We start from the raw sequence: 23,204 nt of genomic DNA on the forward strand, positions 1-23,204 counted from the left end.
AGTCGGTCGGACCCAGGGTTGTCCAGAACCGCCCCAAAAGGCCTCTGCCCGCACTCTGTACAGGGCCCCTGCCCAGTGTCCATATTTGTCAATTTTGGATAAAAGCATGCGAATCATTTTGCAAAGACATTGTCTGAATGACTTAGCCTATAGCCTGCTTGCTTTTTCTGAGATTGACACAGCTGTGTAGAAAGAGAGTATTAGTGCTCGGGTAGTGCAGTGGTAAGTCCCAGCTGTCCACCACCACAGAGATTGCGGGTTCAAATCTATGGTGGTGGATCTGGCTGTGTGCACGAACAGAATTGGCCTGTTTTCGGGGGAGAGAAGCCGGGCGCGGATGGTGAAATGTGTCACTTGCTATGGACTGGGGGCCACCTGTCAGAAGGGAGTGTGTGTGGGGTGGGGACGTGGGAGGATTAGGATGAACACACACACACGCACGCACGCACGCACGCACGCACGCACACACGCACACACACACACACACACACACACACACACACACACACACACACACACACACTCACTCTCTCTCCCTCTCTCTTTCTTTCTCTTTCGTTCTAGTGACAGTTACACACCTCCTCCACTAGGGGGCGAAAACAACGGTGCTGCCTGGATCCTTATACACCCAGACGCTTCTCTACACATGTGCGAAGCGAAGCACGTTGACCCGGAAGTAACAGCTTTGTAGTTTTGTTTACATTATTTTCCCTGTGATGATGATGATGATGATGGTGGTCGTGGTGAGGAACACAGACGGTGGCGATGAAACATGTCTTTGTCTCATAACAGACGTGTCAACAACAACACTCCTGGATTCGACAGTGGAGTCGATCTCCTCCTGTTGTTTAAGCCTTTCTCCTGCAGCTCTCCTCCTGGATTGTAATGTTTTAAATGTCCTGGATTTTGTGGGATTTCTGATTTTCTGTCATCTATATCTGTGACTGTCACCCGGCCAGAGCAGTGCTTCTCAGCCCTTTTCATGTTAAGGACCACACTGTCACTGCACTCGTGCTGTTTGCATTTTTGTCTAATCGAAATTCAATCAATTATTTCAACAAACCAACATGTCTCACATGGAGTCTGTACGGCTGTCTATAAATGAACACCTGGCGTCTGTGGGAGAGGAGATACTGTGTGTGTTAGAGAAACAGCAGCAGCAGAGTGGCGCTGATGTTTGTTATGTCACTGTGCAGCTTCATGTCAGAGTGTTTGTGTTGGAGCGCCTCCGTCTGGCCGCACAGTTCATGTGCAGCCTCTTCCAGAGAGAGATAGAGACACTGCACACCAGCAAACTACACACTGCAGGTATGTCTGTACCGTCTGTACATGCACAACAACACTAAACTACACACTGCTGTAGCAAGCAACTCTATCTTTTAGATCCTATATTTTTGAGGGGCGTTACTATAGTGTAGATTGTCGTCATACACAAACATTAAATTCCCATTGACAATGAATGGAAAATTTACATCATATGTGGACGAGCAACTGGTTTCCAGACCCACAGGAACGTGCCCATGGGGCCTACCCTGACAGTTAGGCCTACCGTGTGGGGCCCTGGGGGTCCCTCTACTGTACTGTACTGTACTGTCACTGTACTGTACTGGCACACCCGAAATCATCATAATACGTGCATGTGTGTTTGTGCGTTGCGCACATGTGGTGAAAAACAACCATGTTCAGACCCAGCCAGCCACCCACCACCCACACACATAGCTCCGTAAGGGAGTAGTTGCAACACTCAAAAACACTGACGATCGTGCCAAAACAAAATCAATCCGATGAGAAAAAGCACTTTGGGTTGTTCTGCTGATGCTACCTCTTCTCTCCTCCTTCTGTCTGTGTGTAAAGAGGTTTCACCTGAACACGAGGAGAGGAGGAGGAGTCCCAGTATGGTCCAGGAGGAACCACAACCTCCACAGATAAAAGAGGAACAGGACGAGGAGGCTGATGTGTCAACATTGACATTACTACACAATAAGACGAGGTGTAACACTCAATCAGGTAAAAACAAGATCACTTTATCGGTACTAATATGAAAGAACAAACACGCCAAGAGCTTGACGACAAAAACATCTGTAAATGCTACACAGCCTCTGGTAATTACTTACAACTTACACAGCATGATGATGTACCTGTATTTTGTATGTTGAATGTATTCTGGTGGGCCTTGATGGCATCGTAATGGCTATGGCGCAATGGCGCAACACACCAGCATAACCAACATAAAACGACTTGTCTTTTAGCTCTGTCTTCTCCACTAGTTCCTCCCTAACATTTTCTAGTTTTTATATGTTGACGAAATTGTCAATATATTTAGTCATCATATCTTAGTTTTGTTTTTAGTTTTTTTTATCCCATGATTTTGTAACCCATTTTTCACCCCTGTGTCAATTATCTAATGTGATCCTGGGCTCTACACCCTCCGCCAACCTAGTCCCCATATATGAGGGACATGGGGAGAGCAACGGACTTGAACTCATGCTTCCTTTTTGCGTTTGCTGGCTTAGTTTTTATTACATTTTTATTTAGTTTTCTTCAGTAAACAAAGGTAGTCAACGAACTTCTTCATACTCTCAGTCTACGAAATGAACACTTCAGAATGCGAAATATTGTTTCCTGTTCTACTCTTGATTTGCACCGAGAAGCATCTTCCATAAACTCTGTAATAGTCTTGGTCCAATATCTCATATGAAAGCAAAAGTTAAAGCCTTTCACGTGGTTTACAGCAGGGACAATATTACTAAAACATCATCATTTTACATTATGGTGTTGATTGTTAAGGAATCAGTGCTAGTGTGTGGGGAGGCTCCTTTCATGCTGTCTCACAAATCGCAAAATCATGCAAACATTTCCAGGCGTGAAATTTTATTTTGCTTTAATCCATGTATTAACATGTTACCTTACAGATTGGACACAATATTACATAATACAGTTTCATTGTGTTTAACATTTAAATGTGTTTGTCATAAACCATACAGTACTGTATATACATTGCATAGATGAATTGCATTTCTCTCATTAAAATCATTCACATGTATTTTCCGCCTAGACTTCCTATACCTCCCTGTGTGTGAAGAGGAGGTTTCTGTCGATCAGCAGGAGAGCAATCACATTCTGCTCCAGGAGGAACCAGAGCCTCCACAGATTAAAGAGGAACATCAGGAGTTATTTCAAAGACCAGAGGTGGCTGATGGGACAACAATGACATTACTAGCAATAAAAAGTGAACATGCAGATGATGAAACGCCAATTTTGACATTACTAACTGTGAAAAGTGAAGATGATCATGTTGAAAACAGAGAGACAGAGCCTCTGGCCAACACCTCGACTGCACACATGAAAACACAAGCTGATGTAGAGGACTGTAGAACGCATCCAACTGTTGCCGACCAGCTCCTCTCTTCACACTGTTCTGAATCTGACAACACCGAAAACAGTGACGATTGGGAGGAGACCAGGGAAGATCAGTCAGATTTAAACACACCGACCCAACGTGTGGAAGGACAAAGATTGTCTCTGAGCAACATGTTGTCCCAGGACGTGACATCATTGAAACAAACGCCATCCACAAGGGGTCGTAAGGGGAGGAAAATCTGTAGTTGTACTGTTTGTGGCAAAACCTTTGATCACATGGGTACTCTGAGACGACACTTTAAGAGTCACACAGGGGAAAAACCCTTCACTTGTATGGTTTGTGTCAAAGGCTTTGGTCACAAGGTTGATCTGAAACGACACATGACTATTCATACAGGGGAAAAGCCCTTCACTTGTGAAGTTTGTGGCAAAGGCTTTGGCCACATTGGTGATCTGAAACGACACGCGAGGACTCACACTGGAGAAAAACCCTTTACTTGTACAGTTTGTGGCAAAGGTGTTGGCCGACTGTTTGAACTGACACTTCACATGAGGACTCACACAGGGGAAAAACCCTTTAATTGCACAGTTTGTGGCAAAGGCTTTCGTGGAAGCGGTAATCTGTCACAACACATGAGGACTCACACAGGGGAAAGGCCGTATACTTGTGCAGTATGTGAACAAAAATTCAGTCTATCAACCAACCTGAAGAGGCACATGAGAACACATACAGGTAAAAATTACATGACAACAAAAACTGTAGTTTGTGTCAAATTCTTCAGTCAAAATACAAATTTAAGAAACATGTGGATTCATACAGGAAATAAATCGTGTACGTGTAAATTGCTTATTTCAAAGAAGCAGTCTTAATACAGAATAAACGTTGTCACGGTTGGGCAGAAATCTTTACTACAAGTAGGGCATTACTTTACAAAAAAAACACAAAAGCGAAAATATGGAGATAAGGTTTCTGCAATATACTATATATTTAAACTGCTTTTCATTTGCGTATCTGCAGTGCCAGCCAATGTCAAGAAAAGGAAGACCCGAACCACTCCCTGTGAACTGCAGGGGGAGCCCAGTGACGGTAAGAGAAAAAAATATCTTGTACTTTTATCATTATCATTATTATTCAATAATTATTATTTATTTTGTTATATTTTAGTCACTAACTAATGATGAAAGAAATGGAACAATAACAGATTCACACTGTTGCGTTCTATATAATCTTTTAGGCATCAAACTGTATCCATTAAGTCCTGTATAGCAATGAACCGATATTTTATTTATTTAATTTAATATCCTAGTTCTGAATTTGTTTATCGTTGGTTCCATTGATCCAAGCCAGAGCACAGTCGATTGACTGATGATCATGCTGAAAATGACCTTGGTCCACCCATCTCACCACATGGGTACGCTACGCAACGATTTTTGCAAAGATTTTCGTGAAGATTTTCAAGTGGGCCTTGATCCAGAAAAGGTTGAGAACCACTGACTTACAGCTCCTTTTAAAAACTAGGCTATCATGACTAAAACAGACTAAGAATATGGACAATTTCATCAACAAATAAAAACTAGTCTAAAATGTTAGGGAGGGTCGACTAGTGTAGAAGAGATCCAGTAGAACTAAAAGACAAGTCATTTTGTGCTTGGTTGCATGCTGGGAGTAGCTGATCTACAAACTCGCAACGTGTTGGGTGTGAGCTTGCAGATCATAATCGGCAACCAAGTGTAAAATCAGCAATTACGACGCCATCAAAGCCCGCTAAAATACATTTTAGTCAACTAAATCAACTGCAGATTTAGTCGACCAAAATCCTATGATATATATATATATATATATATATATATATATATATTTCCACTAAAACTAGAGTCTAACACTATAACAAAATTCAGATGACTAAAATGGCTGAAACTAACTGGAAACTAACTGGAATTTTATTCAAAAGACTATGACTAAAACTATACTGTACATCAAAATCAACACTGCTGCAGAGGCCCTGGGCAGTGCTGGGGCGGGAGCGGTTGACCCTGCTGGGACAGGAGCAGTGGAGAGAGCCTTCCAAAATGCTGAGGCCCCGGGCAGTGCTGGGACAGGAGCAGTGGAGAGAGCCTTCCAAAATGCTGAGGCCCCGGGCAGTGCTGGGACAGGAGCAGTGGAGAGAGCCTTCCAAAATGCTGAGGCCCCGGGCAGTGCTGGGACAGGAGCAGTGGAGAGAGCCTTCCAAAATGCTGAGGCCCCGGGCAGTGCTGGGACAGGAGCAGTATAGAGACGAAGGGCCCGACATCGGTGGGACTTGTGACAGGTAAGCATTGTTGTCCCGTTCATATTTTGGGTGAACGTGAACCGAATGTACCGTACTTCTGCTTGGTGAACGTTATTGTGAACGAGTTCATTCTGGGCGTGTGTGAACTTGGCTCTCTCATAGTACACTTTGTTCAAGACTGTGTGCCAGATTTCCATCTAAACAGGCCTCAATGTCCCGCTCCTGCTAAACATAATATAGCCTGATATTAAGTTAGGTTTCTGGTCTAGAGGGGTCACGGCTGAGATTTGCGCATGCCCTGATTGGATCTCACCGATCTGTCCATTGCACGAGCTCATTTTGATGCAAAGTGGAAAAAGATGACTCTTACTGATTCGGTGGCATTTTACATTGCAAAAGGGTGCAGGAAGAGTGGACACTTAAACATTGTGTGTTTTGCAAAATGTAATATTTTTTTAGAATAATAAGGAATTCATTTGGATAATGGTAATGGACATATTGTAAAAGCTAATGTAATGGATGTGCGCGCAAAAAAATTATCCTGGACTAACATAGAGTTTGCATTGCGCCTCAGTTTCCAAGAAGTCTTTGCAAGCCAGTGTGAAACTTTTCCAGTGACGTCATCGGAACGCGTCACCTATCCCACTGTCCGATGGAAACCCTGTAGGTCTTAAAATAACACAAATTAAACAATGAAAACATAACTCGTGAACGGGAGGGAAGCATGTTCTACATCAATTTACTCGTGTAACTCGTGAATGGGAGGGAAAGTGTTTTAATAATATCCCATATTTATCCCCCCCCCCCCCCCCCCCTCTCTCTCTCTCTCTCTCTCATTCAGATCCACATAAACACAGTGCCTCCAGCCTGCATGTATCGCTACAATGACCATCTTTTGCCAGACCTTTACAACAAGAAGGTGGATACAATTCCAAGTAAAATGTCAAGTAACTTCACTTTCTGTTAATCTTCATCCTTTGACTTCACAATGTTATTATTATTATTTACAATATTGTTTTATGCACTAAACATAGTTTGCAAAAGACAGCAATGGAACAGAACTAGAACCAGAGCCGTATGAGGCCATATTAACGCTATTCATCAAATGAAAAAAACTTGAAAAATGGAAAAAAGAAGAGCACAGGGCTTTGGTACAGGCGCATATTGAACATATCTATACAGTATACAGTATATCGTTACTGTCGGGCAGAGACCGCTTATCTCCATATTTTAACTTTTTGTGTTTATGAGGACCGCTAGCCCCTCCTATGCCCAGTGTTGTCTGTTTGTTGTTAATGATTTGATTGGCTGATCACTCCATAGCGATGATTTGATTGGCTGAGCAAAGTACATATTGAGCATATAAAGTGAGGGCAGAAAAGTGAAGACGCTAAAAGTGATGGGCCGGAATGACATTTGTGATGATTTGATTGGCTGAGCACGGAATGTGATGTATGAGGATGTATGATGATAAGAGCGCCCCTCACTTTCCAGAAGTCAAATGAATGCCCTACTAGATCTGCAATTTTTTCTATTTTTACCTGACAAGTAACGGTTTTGGACATGTGAGGTTTCCACCCGACATAGACGATATATAAGATTTATTTTTGCTTGCAGGACTTCAATTCCACGTTCTCACATGGACAGATTAAGAAATTGCACCGAGCTGTGGCAGCCCCAGAGTAAAATGCACATTGAAAGCAGAACAGATCTACACATACAGTAGCCTATATGAGCTGTTTGGTGTTCCAGATGTCATGATCATGCGACACATTGTCGGCTTGTAGATCTCTTCCTTAGAGGATATTATATGTTGTGTACACATTTCCATACTACTTGTGCCAGTGGGACAAATTATGAACAAAGTGCATTGCGGATGGTGCGTGCATGTGTGTGCGTGTATCATGTATAGTAGGTTCGTGCAATGAATGGCCCTCCTGGGCTTTCCTCCCCGGTGTGTTTATTAGGCTACGTCTGTTGATCCATGCTTCTGTAACAATTACAGAGAGACTAGCAAGGCAACAGGAGTCGGGGGAGAGAAGAAACAAATTCGTACTGAAATAATATACACATCGTAGCACTGTCCCTCTATTTCGTGACGCAGGTCTATTTATTTGCACCAGAGTCAAGACACACATGAATAATTTGTTAACTAACATGTAGGACTAAGTTAAACTGTGTCCCTCCCTGCTTGGGAACCGGAAAGTTCCCAGTAGGATCCCAGGCTCCCCCAGAGTTAGTCAAAGTGTTCTTGAGCAAGACGCTGAACCCCTAATTGCTCCCGATGAGCAGGTTGGTGTCTTGCATGGTTTCCTCCGCCATTGGTGTATGCATGAGTGTGTGAATGGGTGAATGTAATGCACAATCATTGTAAAGCGCCTTGGATAAAGGCGCTATATAAATGCACCGTTTACCTGCATATGAGTGAGTGACTGAGTAAGAACACTTGATTGCTGTTTGTGTTCAATGACAATAATTGTCGGGTATGACGTGTTTACTATTACCGGTAGTATTACATTTTTTATGTTTAATTTTTTATTATGTTATCAACAACAATCATGAATCCTTGAATTTGTATTCAAGGGTTCTCTATTATAAAAGAGAAGACAGTTTATATTGTAGCTTCAAAACAGTAGTACGCACCGAACCAAAATACTTTTCACCTGTAATTAGTCTCCCGCCACACAGGCATATGTTTGTCCTGTGAGGTTTATCTGTATTCACTCAATTAATTAATCAATTGATTAATTCGTAGTCTCGCAAGCCTCACAGTTTTTTCCCACAATTTCCAAATGCTTCCGTCATACATTTCAGAGCAATGGAAGCTCTGAAAATGATCAATGAAGCGGATGTGAAACCTCCTCCCCCACTTCTGTTTTGTCTTTACAGTCGTGCAAATTTGCCCTAATTTAAATTAAAATAATCAAAGCATAATAGCTTGCTGCTTAGCAGAAATGGAAACGGAAACGACGAACAGATGACAGCTTTCGTTCTTCTCGGCTTTTGGGATGTGTAGCTCCAGATTATGTAGCGTTTGAAGATTGTAATATGGATTGTATTAATAATGCACTTTACATTTGTGAAAATAGTGCTACAATTAGCATTTGCATTAAAAATCATCACACCACTAGAAAGAAAAAAAAATAATCCTGAGAGCATAAAGCCTAGAGGTAAAACCAGAAAGAAATGTTTTGTGAAATAGTTGTCTGGCTACGTGAGACTAATTAATAATATGTAATGGTCTTATTTATCAACCTGGCATACCAACAGGAGACATTTTGCTCTGTTATGTTTTTGCCCAGCCTCTCAGTAGCACTGTTACATACAGTATGTACTTAACTGTATACACCATGTACACCTTTTGACAAATGTCTCAATAAAGCAAAATCACAAAACAACTCCATCCAGCTCTACAGTGCTTTAAGACATTTTCTTTATGCATGCATGTTTGTAAGGTGAGAAACGCTGGGTGCGTAGCAGGGGCACTTTTTGCGATACTTTTGTTGATTAAACACAGGAGCGAAAGCCGAGATGTTTAATCATAAAATTATATGAAAAAAGGGGGAGAAAAATATATATAGTTATATAGTTAAATGAAGGAAACGTAAATGACAGCCTGTCATGTTGGATACAGCATAAAATTCACGCAGCAAAGCCAGGTGCTCTGAGCCTTTGATTAGGCAGTAATCTGTTATATAACTTATATAGCTGATCGGTCATTATTCCGAAATAACACACTGCTGAATTCAGTAATTGACCAATCAGAATCAAGCATTCAACCAAGCCGTGTAATCGGTAGAAAGGACAGGTTTTGCATTCTCTGTCGTAGTACTGTTTCTCAAAGAGGGGTCTCTGGACCCGAGACCCCCAGGGGTCCAGAGACCCCCAGGGGTCCAGAGACGGTAGTTAGGGTTAGGAATAAAGGTAGTAACCAAATGGACAGAGGTAATAGAGCATGCACATCCACTCTGGTCCAGGTGCTGGACAAAATGTCAATACAAGAGGAAGAAATAGAGTCTGCAGCACTGGTAGGAAAAACTCAGCTCCACTGGTTTATTGATTCAACATTTCTTCTTTCTATTTCTTCCTCTAGTAACCAAATGGACCCGGATGGCTATCAATTTGGTGGTCCCTGACATGAAACAGTTTGGCATAGCATGGAAGTATCCAGCTATCCATCATCATTACCACCTGTTTGCCTCATTTCTCAGGTAGAATTTCACAATTTGGCCAATGTTTGACCTAGTACACTGTACACTGTACATATATTGAGGAAAAGGAAGATATACTGTACAGTGTACAGTATATCTTCCTTTCCTCAATATTCCATTCCAGCCCAGCTAGTGTTGCACAGCACATCACCACTAGGTGGAGTTCTAGTCAAACATTAATATTGGTTTCCATCAAATCATTTTGCCAAAAGAAAAGGGAAAAAGGCAACAATGTAAAAAAAAGAAAAAAGCTTTAAGTACACAAGCTCACAATGTGTTGCAATCTTGAGATATGTGCAGATTTTCATTCACACCAGGGTGACTGAGTGAATTAAACAAATCATCATAAAACATTTGCAATCAATAAGTGGCACTCTTTCATCTGAAAGCCCAAAAGGTCAAGTACAGTAGTACACAGTGTTACTCCAATAATAGTCTTACCAGTTGACCATAACAGTCAGATGAACACTTGGATGTTGATGCGTGGCAGGGCTTTTTATGTGATAGTTATAGTAACAGGGTTCATGTGCTCCCACTATGCATGTTAACAGTGTGTACGAGAGAGAGAGAGATAGAGCATGCGTGTGTGTGTCTGCGTTTGAAAGAGATCATGAACAGTGAATACTGTGTGTGTGTGTGTGTGTGTGTGTGTGTGTGTGTGTGTGTGTGTGTGTGTGTGTGTGTGTGTGTGTGTTTGCACGTGCGCACGTGTGTGTGGACACTTGGGTCATTACAGTACCCGCCTCATTTATCGTTGTCCACAACCACGAGCTTGTAGATCTGATATTTTGATACTTTTAAATTTTAATTCCTGAAAGGTTTTGGACACGACAGAGACTTTGTATACTTGTGGGACCGTGGTATTTTGCCCTGCCTCTAAATATGCCAGATCTACAAGCTCAAAACAACGCTGCAACAGCGGTCGTGAGCTTGTAGATCGCATATTTTCTTTCGGCAAGTGACCGACACCGCCGTCCCACGACGAAGCATAAATCAGTCTTTTTACAGAAAGTCACCCTCTAATGTGCGGCCTGTGTTTTGTGGTGCCGGAGGGCCAGTGATCATTGTCCCCGCGGCGTCACGTGCCGCGTGTGGAATATGCTGGCTGCCTTTGTTGTCCCCACTGTCCGTTCTGCTTTTCTGGCACTTTCACACAATGGTGGTGGAGGTGCACACTTTAGACCTGCGCTGTTATCAAACCTTCCAACCTACTACTACTACTACTACAGCTTGAAAAGCCTATAGCTCTCAGGAAACACTGGCATCCCAATGTAAGATACATGGCAACACTCCCATCGTCATCGTCACCATCAGCAGCATCACCAAGGATCGAGCGACCGGTCGACCTCAGCAAGGATCGAATGTAACATCGGCACAGCGGTGATTATTATGGACCTTCTTTTCTTTTATGATCCGACTTATTCTGACAAATGGTGGATTTAGTTTCATTTTGTCTTCACGTGTCTCTGGTTCATTTCATCAATGCTAAATACTGCTATTTTGTATTGTTGAGTGATTTATATGTAAACTTCACATTGTATACGAAACTGTGTTTTTTCCCCCTCCAAGTTTCATTGCATGTGTATAAATAGTTTAGACAGTAATACTATACATACTGTATACAGTACGGTAGCATATGGAGTCAACACAATCTAAACTATATCTACAATTTGTGTGTTTTGTATACAACAAAAAAAAAGCTAATAATCATTGTGACCAAGTATACAGTATGTAAACAATCACATGCTTTATATTGGAGACATGATCAGTGCTATAGCATCTCCGAGAGGTTGATGTGGGTGGTAAAGTTCAGAGATGTTTGGATATACACTGACCTGGTGGTTTCTGTGAATTGATTTAAATCAATATCCTGTCAGATTTGATCAACTGTAGCCCAGAGAGTTGTCTTCTAGAATGGCTTCAATATGGATGTGAAAGAAGAACTGACCAGTGCTTGTGGTCAACAACACGTCCGCGGAGATGCAAACACATGAAAAGTTACTGCAATCATTCAAAACAAGCCGGCTATTGGAGGTCTTTGTACGTCAAATGCCGAAAATAGCCGCGTTTGTTCATACTTTTATTTGACAAAATGTTTATCCATTTTTTGCATCGTTTTGCATCGTTGTTGTTTGCATGATCCCACTGTAGGCAATGTCCCTGCGAACAAACGCCTCACAGTGTGGAGGGGTGGTGGTCGAGTTCGAGTCGGAGGACTCGAGTGACACAAGAGCCAGGCCGGCTAGGACTATACCAGGTAACCTTGACTTGACCTGGAGTAAGCCTCACTGTGCAGTAGTAGCATATCGTCTCTGTCGAGTGGAAATGCTAGATGTTACTTTTTGGGGATTCAATTTCAAATGTAGCAAAAGTAGTAGATCTACATGCTCATTTCGAGCTTGAGGATCTGATACTTTTTATGCTTTTGTGTGTGAGGCTGTAGTATGGTCAAGTAGAGCGTTAATTTACACCCCAAAAAAGGTATATGGAGATAAGAGATTTCTGCCTTACAGAGATAATATGCTACGTTTATTAACTCTCCGCTGCTCCGATCCATGTTGAGAACATCTCCACCTTAAGGTCTCGATCCTCTCATCTAACCCAAAGGTTTTCCATGATCTTATTATATCTGGAAATTTCCTCCTCAGGGTCTCCTCTCATCTACCTCAAAGGTCCCAAGTTTCTCATCTATGTCAGTGGAGCTCTGTCAATGTGGGTAAGACCATTTGATTTGATAGACAGACCAGCAATTGGTGGGGAAACTGCGGCACTATATTGGTTCCCCAGTAATGCTCAATATACAGTAGAGATGGCACCGTTTCTGTCTATAGTCACTCTGTCTCAGAGGTGGGCTGGTGGTGTGGCCTGGAATCCAGACTGAAGTTAAAAGAAAAACGCTGAACGAGCGCCTCCAGGCGAGGTCTGGTGTGGACACTGGACAGTTCAGAAACCTGCATACCAGTGACATCATCGGTGGTCATTCCAAACAAGATTTTATAACGTTTTCTTTTTTAAAACGATGTAAGAACAATGGCTTCTATTTCAGTGTGTCCAGGTCAGGAAGAGATGTAGTTTCATTGGAATCCCACCAATGATAGTCTCACGTGTGCCAGACAACCATTCCACAATCTCCGAATGCATGTATTAAAGTTCTCAGTCGCCCCGACTGATTTCAGTCATTTGGATTCCATAGAGGTTGGCATGTCTTCTGAGCGGTTCTCAAGCTCACAGGCTCACATTTTCTTGTATCGGTTGGCTATTTTCATTGGCTATTATTTTAAGATTAGAGCATTTGAAGTGGTCAAACTAGAAATATATTCAGATCAATCTTCCATAAAACCTTAACGGTCTTGGATATTTCATAACAGCAAAGGTTAAAGTATAGAACAGGAACAAAATTACTAAAACATAATTCTACATATTGTGTTAACTGTTTAGGAAACAGTGTTTGTGTGTGTGCGCGTGTGCGTGCGTGCTGCTCCTTTCTCAAATCTTAAGAAATCTCTTAGAACTTGGCAATGTACACTTTTTTCAGTCGTGAGATTTCATTTTTGATTTAATCTATACGAATGTATGACGGAAGCGTTTGAAAATTGTGGTAGGTAACAGTCTGACTTGCAAGACTACACTAGTGATGTCATGTTCATAAGATGCCCCCCCCCAGGCTTCTGAGCTGTCCCCCAAGTTTCTGAGCTGTCTCCCAGGTTTCTCAGCTGTCGCATAGCCAGCCCACCCACCTTACTGAGATGCAGAGTGATCAGACAGGGTTAACTGCAGGGCTGTGTGTTCCTGAACTCTGTGACCCATTGGACAGCACAGCACGTGCCTTCCTTGCACAACAGAGCGTGATTAAATTTATTGTTGTTGTTGTTTTGGTAAAAACCCAGGGGGACCGCATGTGGCACTTTGCTATCTCTGTGTTTCTGATTGAGCTGTATGGCCGTAACCTCCTCTTGACCGCAGTGTTTGGCTTGGTCGTGGCCGGCTCAGTGCTCCTCCTGGGCGCTCTGATCGGCGACTGGGTCGACCGCAACCCTAGGAATAAAGGTAGGCACCAAACAGTATTATTATATAGGCCTATCTGTGGTTTCCAACCCTTTTCATGTCAAGGTCAGTTATTTATTTAGCATTTTAGTGATGAGATATTCTTTTTATAAAAAAAATTTTTTGGTTGGACACGGTGACGGGGCCTTAAGGAACAACTATTGTTTTTAATATTTGTGCTATTCAGAGAGGCTTATAAACGCAGTTGTCCTTGTCTGTTCTTGTTTTAGTTGCTCACGCCTCACTGTTCATTCAGAACATCTCAGTAACGGTGTGTAGCATCGTCCTCATGCTGGTCTTCTCTTATAAACAATCCATTGAACTGATCTGGGACGGATGGCTGACTGTGAGTACTGTACACTTACCTTAACAATCACTGGATTCATTCATTTGAAACTGTATCTTACTAGTTACTTTGTAGATTTTGCTTTTGATTACAAAACATACATTAACCAATGTTTGACAAATTCAGATTATTTTTTTACTTTGGTACTGTAAGTATATTTTGATGCCAATACTGTTGTACTACTCTTGTAAAAGTTGGAGTATTTCCATATTGTGGTGTTGCTTATGCTACTTATTTTAAGTTGTATATATATATATATATATATATATATATATATATATATATATATATATATATACACATACATATACTGTATATATATATATATACTGTATATATATATTTCTACTTCTTCCACCCCTGCTAACAATCTCACTGTGTCAATCAGTAGCGTTGCTGCCTGCCTGTGTCCTTGTTTGTCTCTTGTTGCCACATTGTACCATCACAAATGCACACGGTCACACTTTACTTGAGCATGCAATTTCATGCATGTAATTAATGATGAATGAATGACCTGTAATTGGTTAAGTCATAGTGACTTCATCATTAGTTAATGGTGAGAACCAGGAATTAATGATGAATTCATGATTCAATTCATAATGAATTCATGTATTAGTGAGAGCTGATCATTAATTTTAATCCATCCATCTTTTTATTTTTTTGTTACATTTTTATCCCACGATTTTGCAACCCATTTTGTCAATTATCTAATGTAATCCTGGACGCTACACTTCCTCTGCCAACCTGGGGAGAGCAATGGACTGACCTCATGATTCCTTCTATGCATGAGGACTCCAAGCCACTTCTTTTGCACCTGACAGGGGGGAGTTTCCCGACAGTGCTTAATCCATCCACCTTCAACCGCTTATCCGGTGTCGAGTTGCGAGGGAAACAGTTCCAGCCGAGAGCTCCAGACTTCCCTTTCCCGAGCAACATTAGCCACTTCCTGATGGATCCCGAGGTGCTCCAAGGCCAATGTGGAGATATAATCCCATCTGTTCTTGGTCTGCCAGGGGGTCTCCGCCCAATGCAGCGAGGACCTCCCTAGGGAGACGCTCGGAGTCGGGGGGCATTCGTACTTGATGCCCTGAACTCACCCTATCAGGGAGAGGCTGGCCACCCACCTGAGAAGCGTAAAAAGAAGTGTTAATTATTTGTATGAATTTGCATGCTCAAGTACAGTATGACCAAACTTTCTGTTGTTATTGTGTTAGTAACATGTTGCATCATAAAAACTCTGTTGTCACGTGTTAGTAACATGTTGCATCATAAAAACTCTCTGTTGTCACGTGTTAGTAACATGTTGCATCATAAAAACTCTCTGTTGTCACGTGTTAGTAACATGTTGCATCATAAAAACTCTCTGTTGTCACGTGTTAGTAACATGTTGCATCATAAAAACTCTGTTGTCACGTGTTAGTAACATGTTGCATCATAAAAACTCTCTGTTGTCACGTGTTAGTAACATGTTGCATCATATAAACTTTCTGTTGTCACGTGTTAGTAACATGTTGCATCATAAAAACTCTCTGTTGTCACGTGTTAGTAACATGTTGCATCATAAAAACTCTCTGTTGTCACGTGTTAGTAACATGTTGCATCATAAACCTTTCTGTTGTCACGTGTTAGTAACATGTTGCATCATAAACCTTTCTGTTGTCACGTGTTCGTAACATGTTGCATCATAAACCTTTCTGTTGTCACATGTTAGTAACATGTTGCATCATAAAAACCTTTCTGTTGTCACGTGTAGTAACATGTTGCATCATGTAAAAACTCAACGCAAGGTGGTTTGTTATACGGTGGTGATCGTCCTGGCAGATGTGGCAAACCTTGCAAGCACAGCACTGACCATTGCCATTCAGAGGGACTGGATTGTGGTCATCACCGGCTACAACCGCGGACACCTCGCCGGTGAGAGTATTTTCTGTATACTAAATAACTGGAGACCCCTGTTACTGAACAAACACTATACTAGCAAGTGCAACGATTACTCTCAGAATGTAGAGCTTTAATCACTGATGTTCAATACCTGAATAACAAACTCTCATTATAAACCTTGCTATGTATGTCCCATTGATGCCTGAGGCCGAATCTGGGAACGCCTTCTAGGGCCTGAGCTAAGGTTTCTGAAAACCTTCAAATTCTTATTAAATTTTCTTTAAATAGTTATGTTGCTACATGTATAACAATAGCAGAGGGTGCGTCGGCATCAAAGGTAGAACAACGTATAGGTTGCACCAGGCGTCAATGGGATATATCATGATCAACGCCTTATTACTTATTGTTGCTGTCAGGTAGAAACCTCCTATCTCTATATTTTAACTTTTCGTGTTTTTTTTTCGTACATTACTGCCCTACGTGATGATGCTACAGTGTCACACAAAAGCATAAATAGTTGCAGGTCCACAAGCTCGAATTGCGTTGCGAAATGTGAGCTTGTAGATGGGCTACTTTTGCTGTTTGCTGTATTGACAAGTAACAGTTTTTGGACATTATGAGGTTTCCACCCGACAGGGGCGATAATGAAACTCCCTCCCTCCCAAATAGCAGGGAAGTACTAATGACTGTACTTATGTCGGTTTCATGCTTCGCACATGAACCTTTGCATTGGGTTGATTTGTCGTCATGGAAGGAATGAACGCCACCATGAGGCGGATCGACCAGGTGACCAACATCCTGGCCCCGCTGGCAGTGGGCCAGGTCATGACCCTGGCCTCCAACGTGGTTGGCTGTGGCTTCATCCTGGGCTGGAACCTGGTGTCTCTCATCGTGGAGTTCATCTTCCTGTCCCGGGTGTACCGCATCGTCCCGGCCCTGTCCGTCAAGCCGCCCGCCCCGGAGGACGACCAGGAGTGTGTGCCGTCGCTCAGGGAGAGGAACCGCTCACGAGGTGCGGAGGTGTCGACTCACAGGATGCTAAAAGTAGAGGTTTTGGGGCCAAATACAGGCTTATAAAATGGTGCATTTACAACAGTGCTTCACAAACCTTTCAGGTCGAGACCCATAAGGGAGATTAGACGTTTGCTCAGGACCCAAACTAGTGAAAATAGCATATCTTCTTTATTTTAAAAAGTGAAATGAGTTCAGTTTCTTGCTCTTGGACATTTCAAAGCTAACCCAGGGGGTGCCGGGGATCAAGAAACTTGTTACGGTTCCCAAGGGGCTGCCCAGTTGACATTTCTGTATGTGTCTGAAAACATGATTCCACTCATCCTTTCTGGGGTATAGCATCAGTCTAAAACAGTACTATAGTATAGGGCATACCAGGGGCGGCCATTTTCTGGTTCCATCGACCAGATTCTTCCCATAGAGATCTCCAAAAATCAATTATTTTAAGCCTAGAATCTAGCCATCTAGCATCTTGGAGAATCATGACCATAGTACATTTGATTGTGGGAAGAAAAAAATCACACCCGTGTGAACTGAGCAGTGCAGTGTGTGTGTGTGTGTGTGTGTGTGTGTGTGTGTGTGTGTGTGTGTGTGTGTGTGTGTGTGTGTGTGTGTGTGTGTGTGTGCGCGCAGTGTGTGTGTCATATAATGAAATGATTCCCTTTTAGCGCTGACAGACTCCTCTTCTCTTCTCCCCCTCAGAGGCCGAGGCCAGCAGGGAGGAGGTCCCTGCCGTGGCCGAGGACACCAGCTGTGACCTGAGCCTCCACCTGAAGGAGATCACCAACCTGCCGCTGTGCTTCCAGAGGTTCCGCTGGCTGCTCAGCACCTGCAAGGACGGCTGGAGCGCCTACTACCGGCAGCCCGTCTTCCTGGCCGGCATGGGCCTGGCCTTCCTCTACACCACCGTGCTGGGCTTCGACTGCATCACCACGGGCTACGCCTACACGCAGGTATGGTAACTTATAGTGACCGCATTTTAAAAAGGTCACAATTCATTAGATGCGATGTGTGTTTTCTTTCATACCAACCTACAAAAATGTGGCTTTTATTTACTTTTTATTTTTGCTTATTTTTATTAATTTGTACATAATTTATATAACCTGTATTTCTTAATTTACACTTTGTCTCTGTCGGGTGTCCAAAACTGTTAAAAAACGGCAGATCTACAAGCTCAAAATGTGTCGCTTTCGTTCTTGTAGATCTGCTACTGTTGATGCTTCTACGTGACGCTGTAATATGATCAAGCAGGGCGTCAATTTACGAACAAATCTGTAAACTTAGCTAAAATATGGAGATAAGAAGTTTCTGCCCTCTTGTCTGACTGACAGCAACGCTGTGTAATAGGACTACTGTAAATCATGAATACATTCACAATAATGTCATAACGTCTGACCGATGCATCATCCCCTACTACACTAACAACAACAACGACGCAGGGCATCAGCGGCTCTCTGCTCAGCCTGCTGATGGGCGTGTCGGCCATCACGGGCCTCATGGGCACCGTGATGTTCACCAAGCTGCGGAAGGCGTACGGCCTGGTCAACACGGGCATCATCTCCAGCTGCCTGCACCTGGGCTGCCTGCTGCTGTGCGTGTGCTCCGTGTTCGCCCCGGGCAGCCCCATGGACCTGAGCCTGCTCATGCCCCACACGGACGGGGCCAACTCCTCCTCCTCCTCGGCGGAGGTGGCGGGCGGCCAGAGGCAGAAGCACACCTACCCGTTCATGGTGGGATTACACAAGATTCATTATCACACAAATAATTGCGATTACGTTTTCTTTTCTTTTTTCTTCTTTTTTTTTAAAGATTTGAATGTTTTTCAATTTATATTTAGTTTGCCTTTTAGGCTTCGTAATCACAAATAAAATATTAAATATACAACTTAAATATACTTAAATATACAAAGAAATCACTGACACATCTATACATTTTGTATTTTTTATTTCCCAAAAATGTACATAATATCGAAAATATTTGATCTAAAAGATTCATACAACACATCACAAAGTGAATGATATTTTTCAACATGAAATCGATTGACGATTGATTGAATTGTTGCGATTATCTCAAATAATTGTGATTAGGCGATATGTAGTAATTGTGACAGGCCTAGGGCTGTCACCATTACACATTTAAGTTGACGATTGTCGCACAAATAATTGCAAATAATCTACAGTTCACTGTAGATCTGCTATTTCTGCTCTTTTATGTATGAACATTTTACAACATGATTATGACAATTATGACAAAAAATGATTGCGACCATCTCAAACAATTGCAATTAGACTATGTAATAATTGTGCCAACCCTATAGGTGGGCATCAACCAGCCGCTGCTGCCAGACCGCTCGTCCATCCACTGGACCAACAACACGGTGCTGTTCGACACCGTTCCTGTCAGCAATACGCCAGAGTCCTACATCTCCATCATCCTGCTGTTCCTGGGCGTCATCACGGCACGCATCGGTGAGTGAGACCACACAGAGTCACATCCTACGGGGATCTTTTGTTACATTCTACGGGGATTATTGTGGAATTTGGTATTATGCCGCGATTCACTCGACTCACGATACGATTCGTATCACGATACTAGGTTCACTAGGTTTTTAAACACAACATTATTTGTCAGACAAATGACCGACAAAGGTTTATTTTTATATTATTTCTCTTACACAAATCCAGTATTTTCTTCTCTATTTTTTTTTGCATTACTCTTATCCTCTTTTCAATACATCAAAACTGAAAACTATGTTTTGTCAATTCTCTTACTAAACGGATTCCAAAAGAATAATTTCCCTTACACATGACTCATTGTGCTGTTAGTTAAACATACTTAACTTAACCCAAAAACAAGATTCTCTTTTTTTTCTATCAATTATTTACACCCCATGAAGCCTTGAATTCATGGAGATAGGAGGTGCCGGTGTTATAGGAGACCATTGCAAAGCTATATAAAATAGATATATGTATAAAATATCAAAGAGAATGTTATTATTAACTTCAATTAATCAAATATTATATTATACAGGAATGCTAAAAATCTCTGTGCATTCAAGGCTTCATGGGGTGAGTAATTGATAGAAAACAAGTAGTTTTTTTTGGGGTGAAGTATTCCTTTAACGAAGACCAAGAGTCTAAAAGCCCGTCTAACAGACCCAACCACTGTCGTTGCTTAGTGCTTATCCACCATGGACTCACCAGTGGTACTAGTACCAGTGGTTGGGAACCTCTGCTCTAGCAGACCCAACCACTGTTGTTGCTTGCCCACCATGGTATCAGCAGTGGTATATCAGGGCCAAATTGTTGTAGAATTTGTTATATTTTATGTGCACCTTTTGGCCTAAGGTTGGTCCACGAGGAAAGGTCACGGGGTCACCAAAATCAGTAATATTCAGTATAGAGTTCATCTTCTGGTGGAGGACGATGTTGCACAGCAAATCCCTTGGCAATCCAGCCAGAAGTTTTTATGAAATATCTTGAGCAGAATACAAACCCAGGATTTGGCAATTTTGTAGTTCAGTGGTTTTCCAAGTGGGGTTGGATCCACATCAATGAAAAAGCAAACAGTGACTTACATTGAAAGCAATTCAAAAGGAACATGGCAGACATCAATAAACACAAGATCCAGCTGCTACGTGTTTGGAGACGAAGGGAGAAAGCCCTCCTGCAGCCCTGTGTTTATAGTAAGCACCACAAGAACTTTGCTTCTAGAGCTGGTTCCGTTCTAGCTGCGAACCGACTTGCATTTCCAATAGTTTTAAGCAGAACAATTGTAATGCAGGAGTCCCCAGTTGCCCCATGTTCAATTATTTATTTATGTAGGATGATTTTTAGCTTGCTTTTGTCATTGTTTATATCACATCTGCATCTTCCAACCTGTAGAAAAGTGTGACCCACCCACTTTGGGTCCCAGTTCAGGGCAAGAAAATATTTTGGTTTCAGTTCTGAACCAACTTTTAGGGTTCTGTTGTCGTTGTATGTTTGTTTTGTTTCAAAACTTAATTCAGGATATGCTGTTTGTAACTGTCAGTGTCACTTCCCTGTTAGTGTAGGACTATACTATTTATTTTATGCTACCACACTATTTTGCATATGGTGGTCATATGACATATGTATGTCACGATTTGTAAAAACTGGCAGACGCAAAAGCAGAACACAACAAAGTCAAAGTCCAAGGGTGTTTATTGAAAAAACACAGGAGGAAAAAAGGAGCTTGTAGATCTGCTATATTCGGTGTGGTCGAGCAGGCTAGGCTGGTGGCAGGCAGGCAAGGCAAAGAAGCTGGTCAGAATATCATGAGGTTGTGAAACGATCTGGCATCGGCGCGGGGAGAAGACCAAACATTTATAGACTGGAGGATGATTAGCTGATGCCAGGCAGGTGAGGGAGATTAGGGAACTGGAACCAGGTGTGCCAAGCTGGGAGCTGGAGCCAAGCCTACACCCAAAACACACGCCCACTCACAAAGACACACACACAAACATAGACAAACACAGACACTGACAGAGACTGTGACAATGTAATTATATTATATTATAATTATATGTAAACATATTATCATCTTTGGTATGTTCCGTATGGGTGTGTCACATATATTGTATTGTATTATGTTATTTGATTTGATTTACTGTATACCCTGAAATCTTGAATAAACAAAACTATGAGGAAAAAAAAGAAAAAAGAAAAGAAGAAAATAGGGTTCTGAACCAATTCATTTTCAGTGGAAACACTAGGCGGGAAAAAGACAACGGTACCATTTCAACCCTGTGGAACGGAGGTGAAGTTGAAGTGAAGTTATAAATAGCAATCGATGTCTTAATGAAAGTCAGTGTTAGGGTCTGTCTCCCCCCTGATGTAGTACTTCTTTTGACCTTTGACCCCCCCCCCCCTCCCCCGGTGTGTGTGTGTGTGTGTGTGTGTGTGTGTGTGTGTGTGTGTGTATTCCAGGCCTGTGGTCCTTTGACCTGACGGTGACCCAGCTGCTGCAGGAGAACATCTGTGCGTCGGAGCGGGGCGTGGTCAACGGTGTCCAGAGCTCCATGAACTACCTGATGGACCTGCTGCACTTCATCATGGTCATCTCTGCCCCGCAGCCGCAGCACTTCGGCATCCTGGTCCTCATCTCCGTCTTGTTCATCACCACGGGCCACACCATGTACTTCCTGTACGCGCGCAAGGCCAAGCGAAAACACCGCCTGGACACGTAAGGGCAGCGGAGCGGTGAACCTCAGTGTGCACCGAGTCCCAGTCCACTCTGCGCCTGTGAAACCACTCGTCTCTCTCTCCCGTTCCTCCGGCAGTGTCAGTGCTAAGCTAACCCACCCCCCCCCCCCACTCCCCCCGTCCGGCCATTCATCTCTGCACAAACCACAGCGAGCCTTCTGTCCTCCCCTTGGATGCTTTCGTCCTGCAGGGCCAAACGCCACAACTCAGGTGAAACCGGAGTGAGAGATATACCAACCACAACCCCTTCTTTCATATTATACAAGTTGATGTGGCCGCAGCAGCAGATGCACTTTCCGCTCCCTCCATACACGAGATGTGTCCTAATCTCAGGCGCGAACAGGGAATGCGTGAAAATTGCGAAATTGTGCCACCGAGGCACTGGTGCGTGCCTTTTCTTTTTTCTGCAAGCCCCACAGGATTACTGCAAGAGCTCCTCAACACAGCGGTCGACTTGACTGTTAAAGTAACTCACGCACGTTTTTCCTTTTCATTTTTTTGACAGATGATGGATTGAGGGATTCTATTTATTTATTCATTTATTTTTGTAAACTTCACAAAAAACTGGGCATTATGGAGATCAAACAATGATGATAGTAGAAGTAAGTAAGTTAAAAACAAACACAAAAAGGCAAAGCAAAGCAAATCAATGGGAGACATGAACGTTTTCACAAGCGGCATAGATGTTACTGATCCGTCCACTTGGAAATACTCCAGGATGTCCAAAAAGGAACCTAAAGGGAACTTGCTGTTCGATTGTAGGATAAGTGACAAAAATGACAAAGGAATCCCCCGCCCCTTGATGGACAGAAGAGGAAGGACATAGTGCTGTCTTCCCCTGGCTTGTTTCTCTGTG

The 23,204-nt window shown here is 42.6% G+C and overlaps 2 protein-coding genes across 2 annotated transcripts; both read left to right on the forward strand.

Moving 5' to 3' along the window:
* Positions 1 to 1,067: 1,067 nt before the first annotated feature.
* LOC308318673 (uncharacterized protein) lies at positions 1,068 to 8,743 on the forward strand (the record flags this gene model as incomplete). The annotated part of the gene is made up of 6 exons (XM_080768297.1): positions 1,068 to 1,308; positions 1,855 to 2,007; positions 3,056 to 3,189; positions 4,379 to 4,447; positions 5,359 to 5,669; positions 6,472 to 8,743. The coding sequence occupies 6 exons, from the start codon at positions 1,068 to 1,070 to the stop codon at positions 6,479 to 6,481; spliced, it is 918 nt and encodes a 305-aa protein (XP_080624423.1). The 3' UTR covers positions 6,482 to 8,743.
* Positions 8,744 to 11,995: 3,252 nt separating this feature from the next.
* LOC308318345 (ferroportin) lies at positions 11,996 to 22,332 on the forward strand (the record flags this gene model as incomplete). The annotated part of the gene is made up of 10 exons (XM_080767868.1): positions 11,996 to 12,098; positions 12,490 to 12,557; positions 13,729 to 13,888; positions 14,116 to 14,231; positions 16,019 to 16,145; positions 16,867 to 17,134; positions 17,842 to 18,076; positions 18,563 to 18,853; positions 19,441 to 19,591; positions 22,073 to 22,332. The coding sequence occupies 10 exons, from the start codon at positions 11,996 to 11,998 to the stop codon at positions 22,330 to 22,332; spliced, it is 1,779 nt and encodes a 592-aa protein (XP_080623994.1).
* Positions 22,333 to 23,204: the final 872 nt, after the last annotated feature.

This window comes from Protomyctophum bolini, assembly GCF_963924005.1.
Source record: "Protomyctophum bolini genome assembly, chromosome: 7".
Taxonomy (NCBI): domain Eukaryota; kingdom Metazoa; phylum Chordata; class Actinopteri; order Myctophiformes; family Myctophidae; genus Protomyctophum; species Protomyctophum bolini.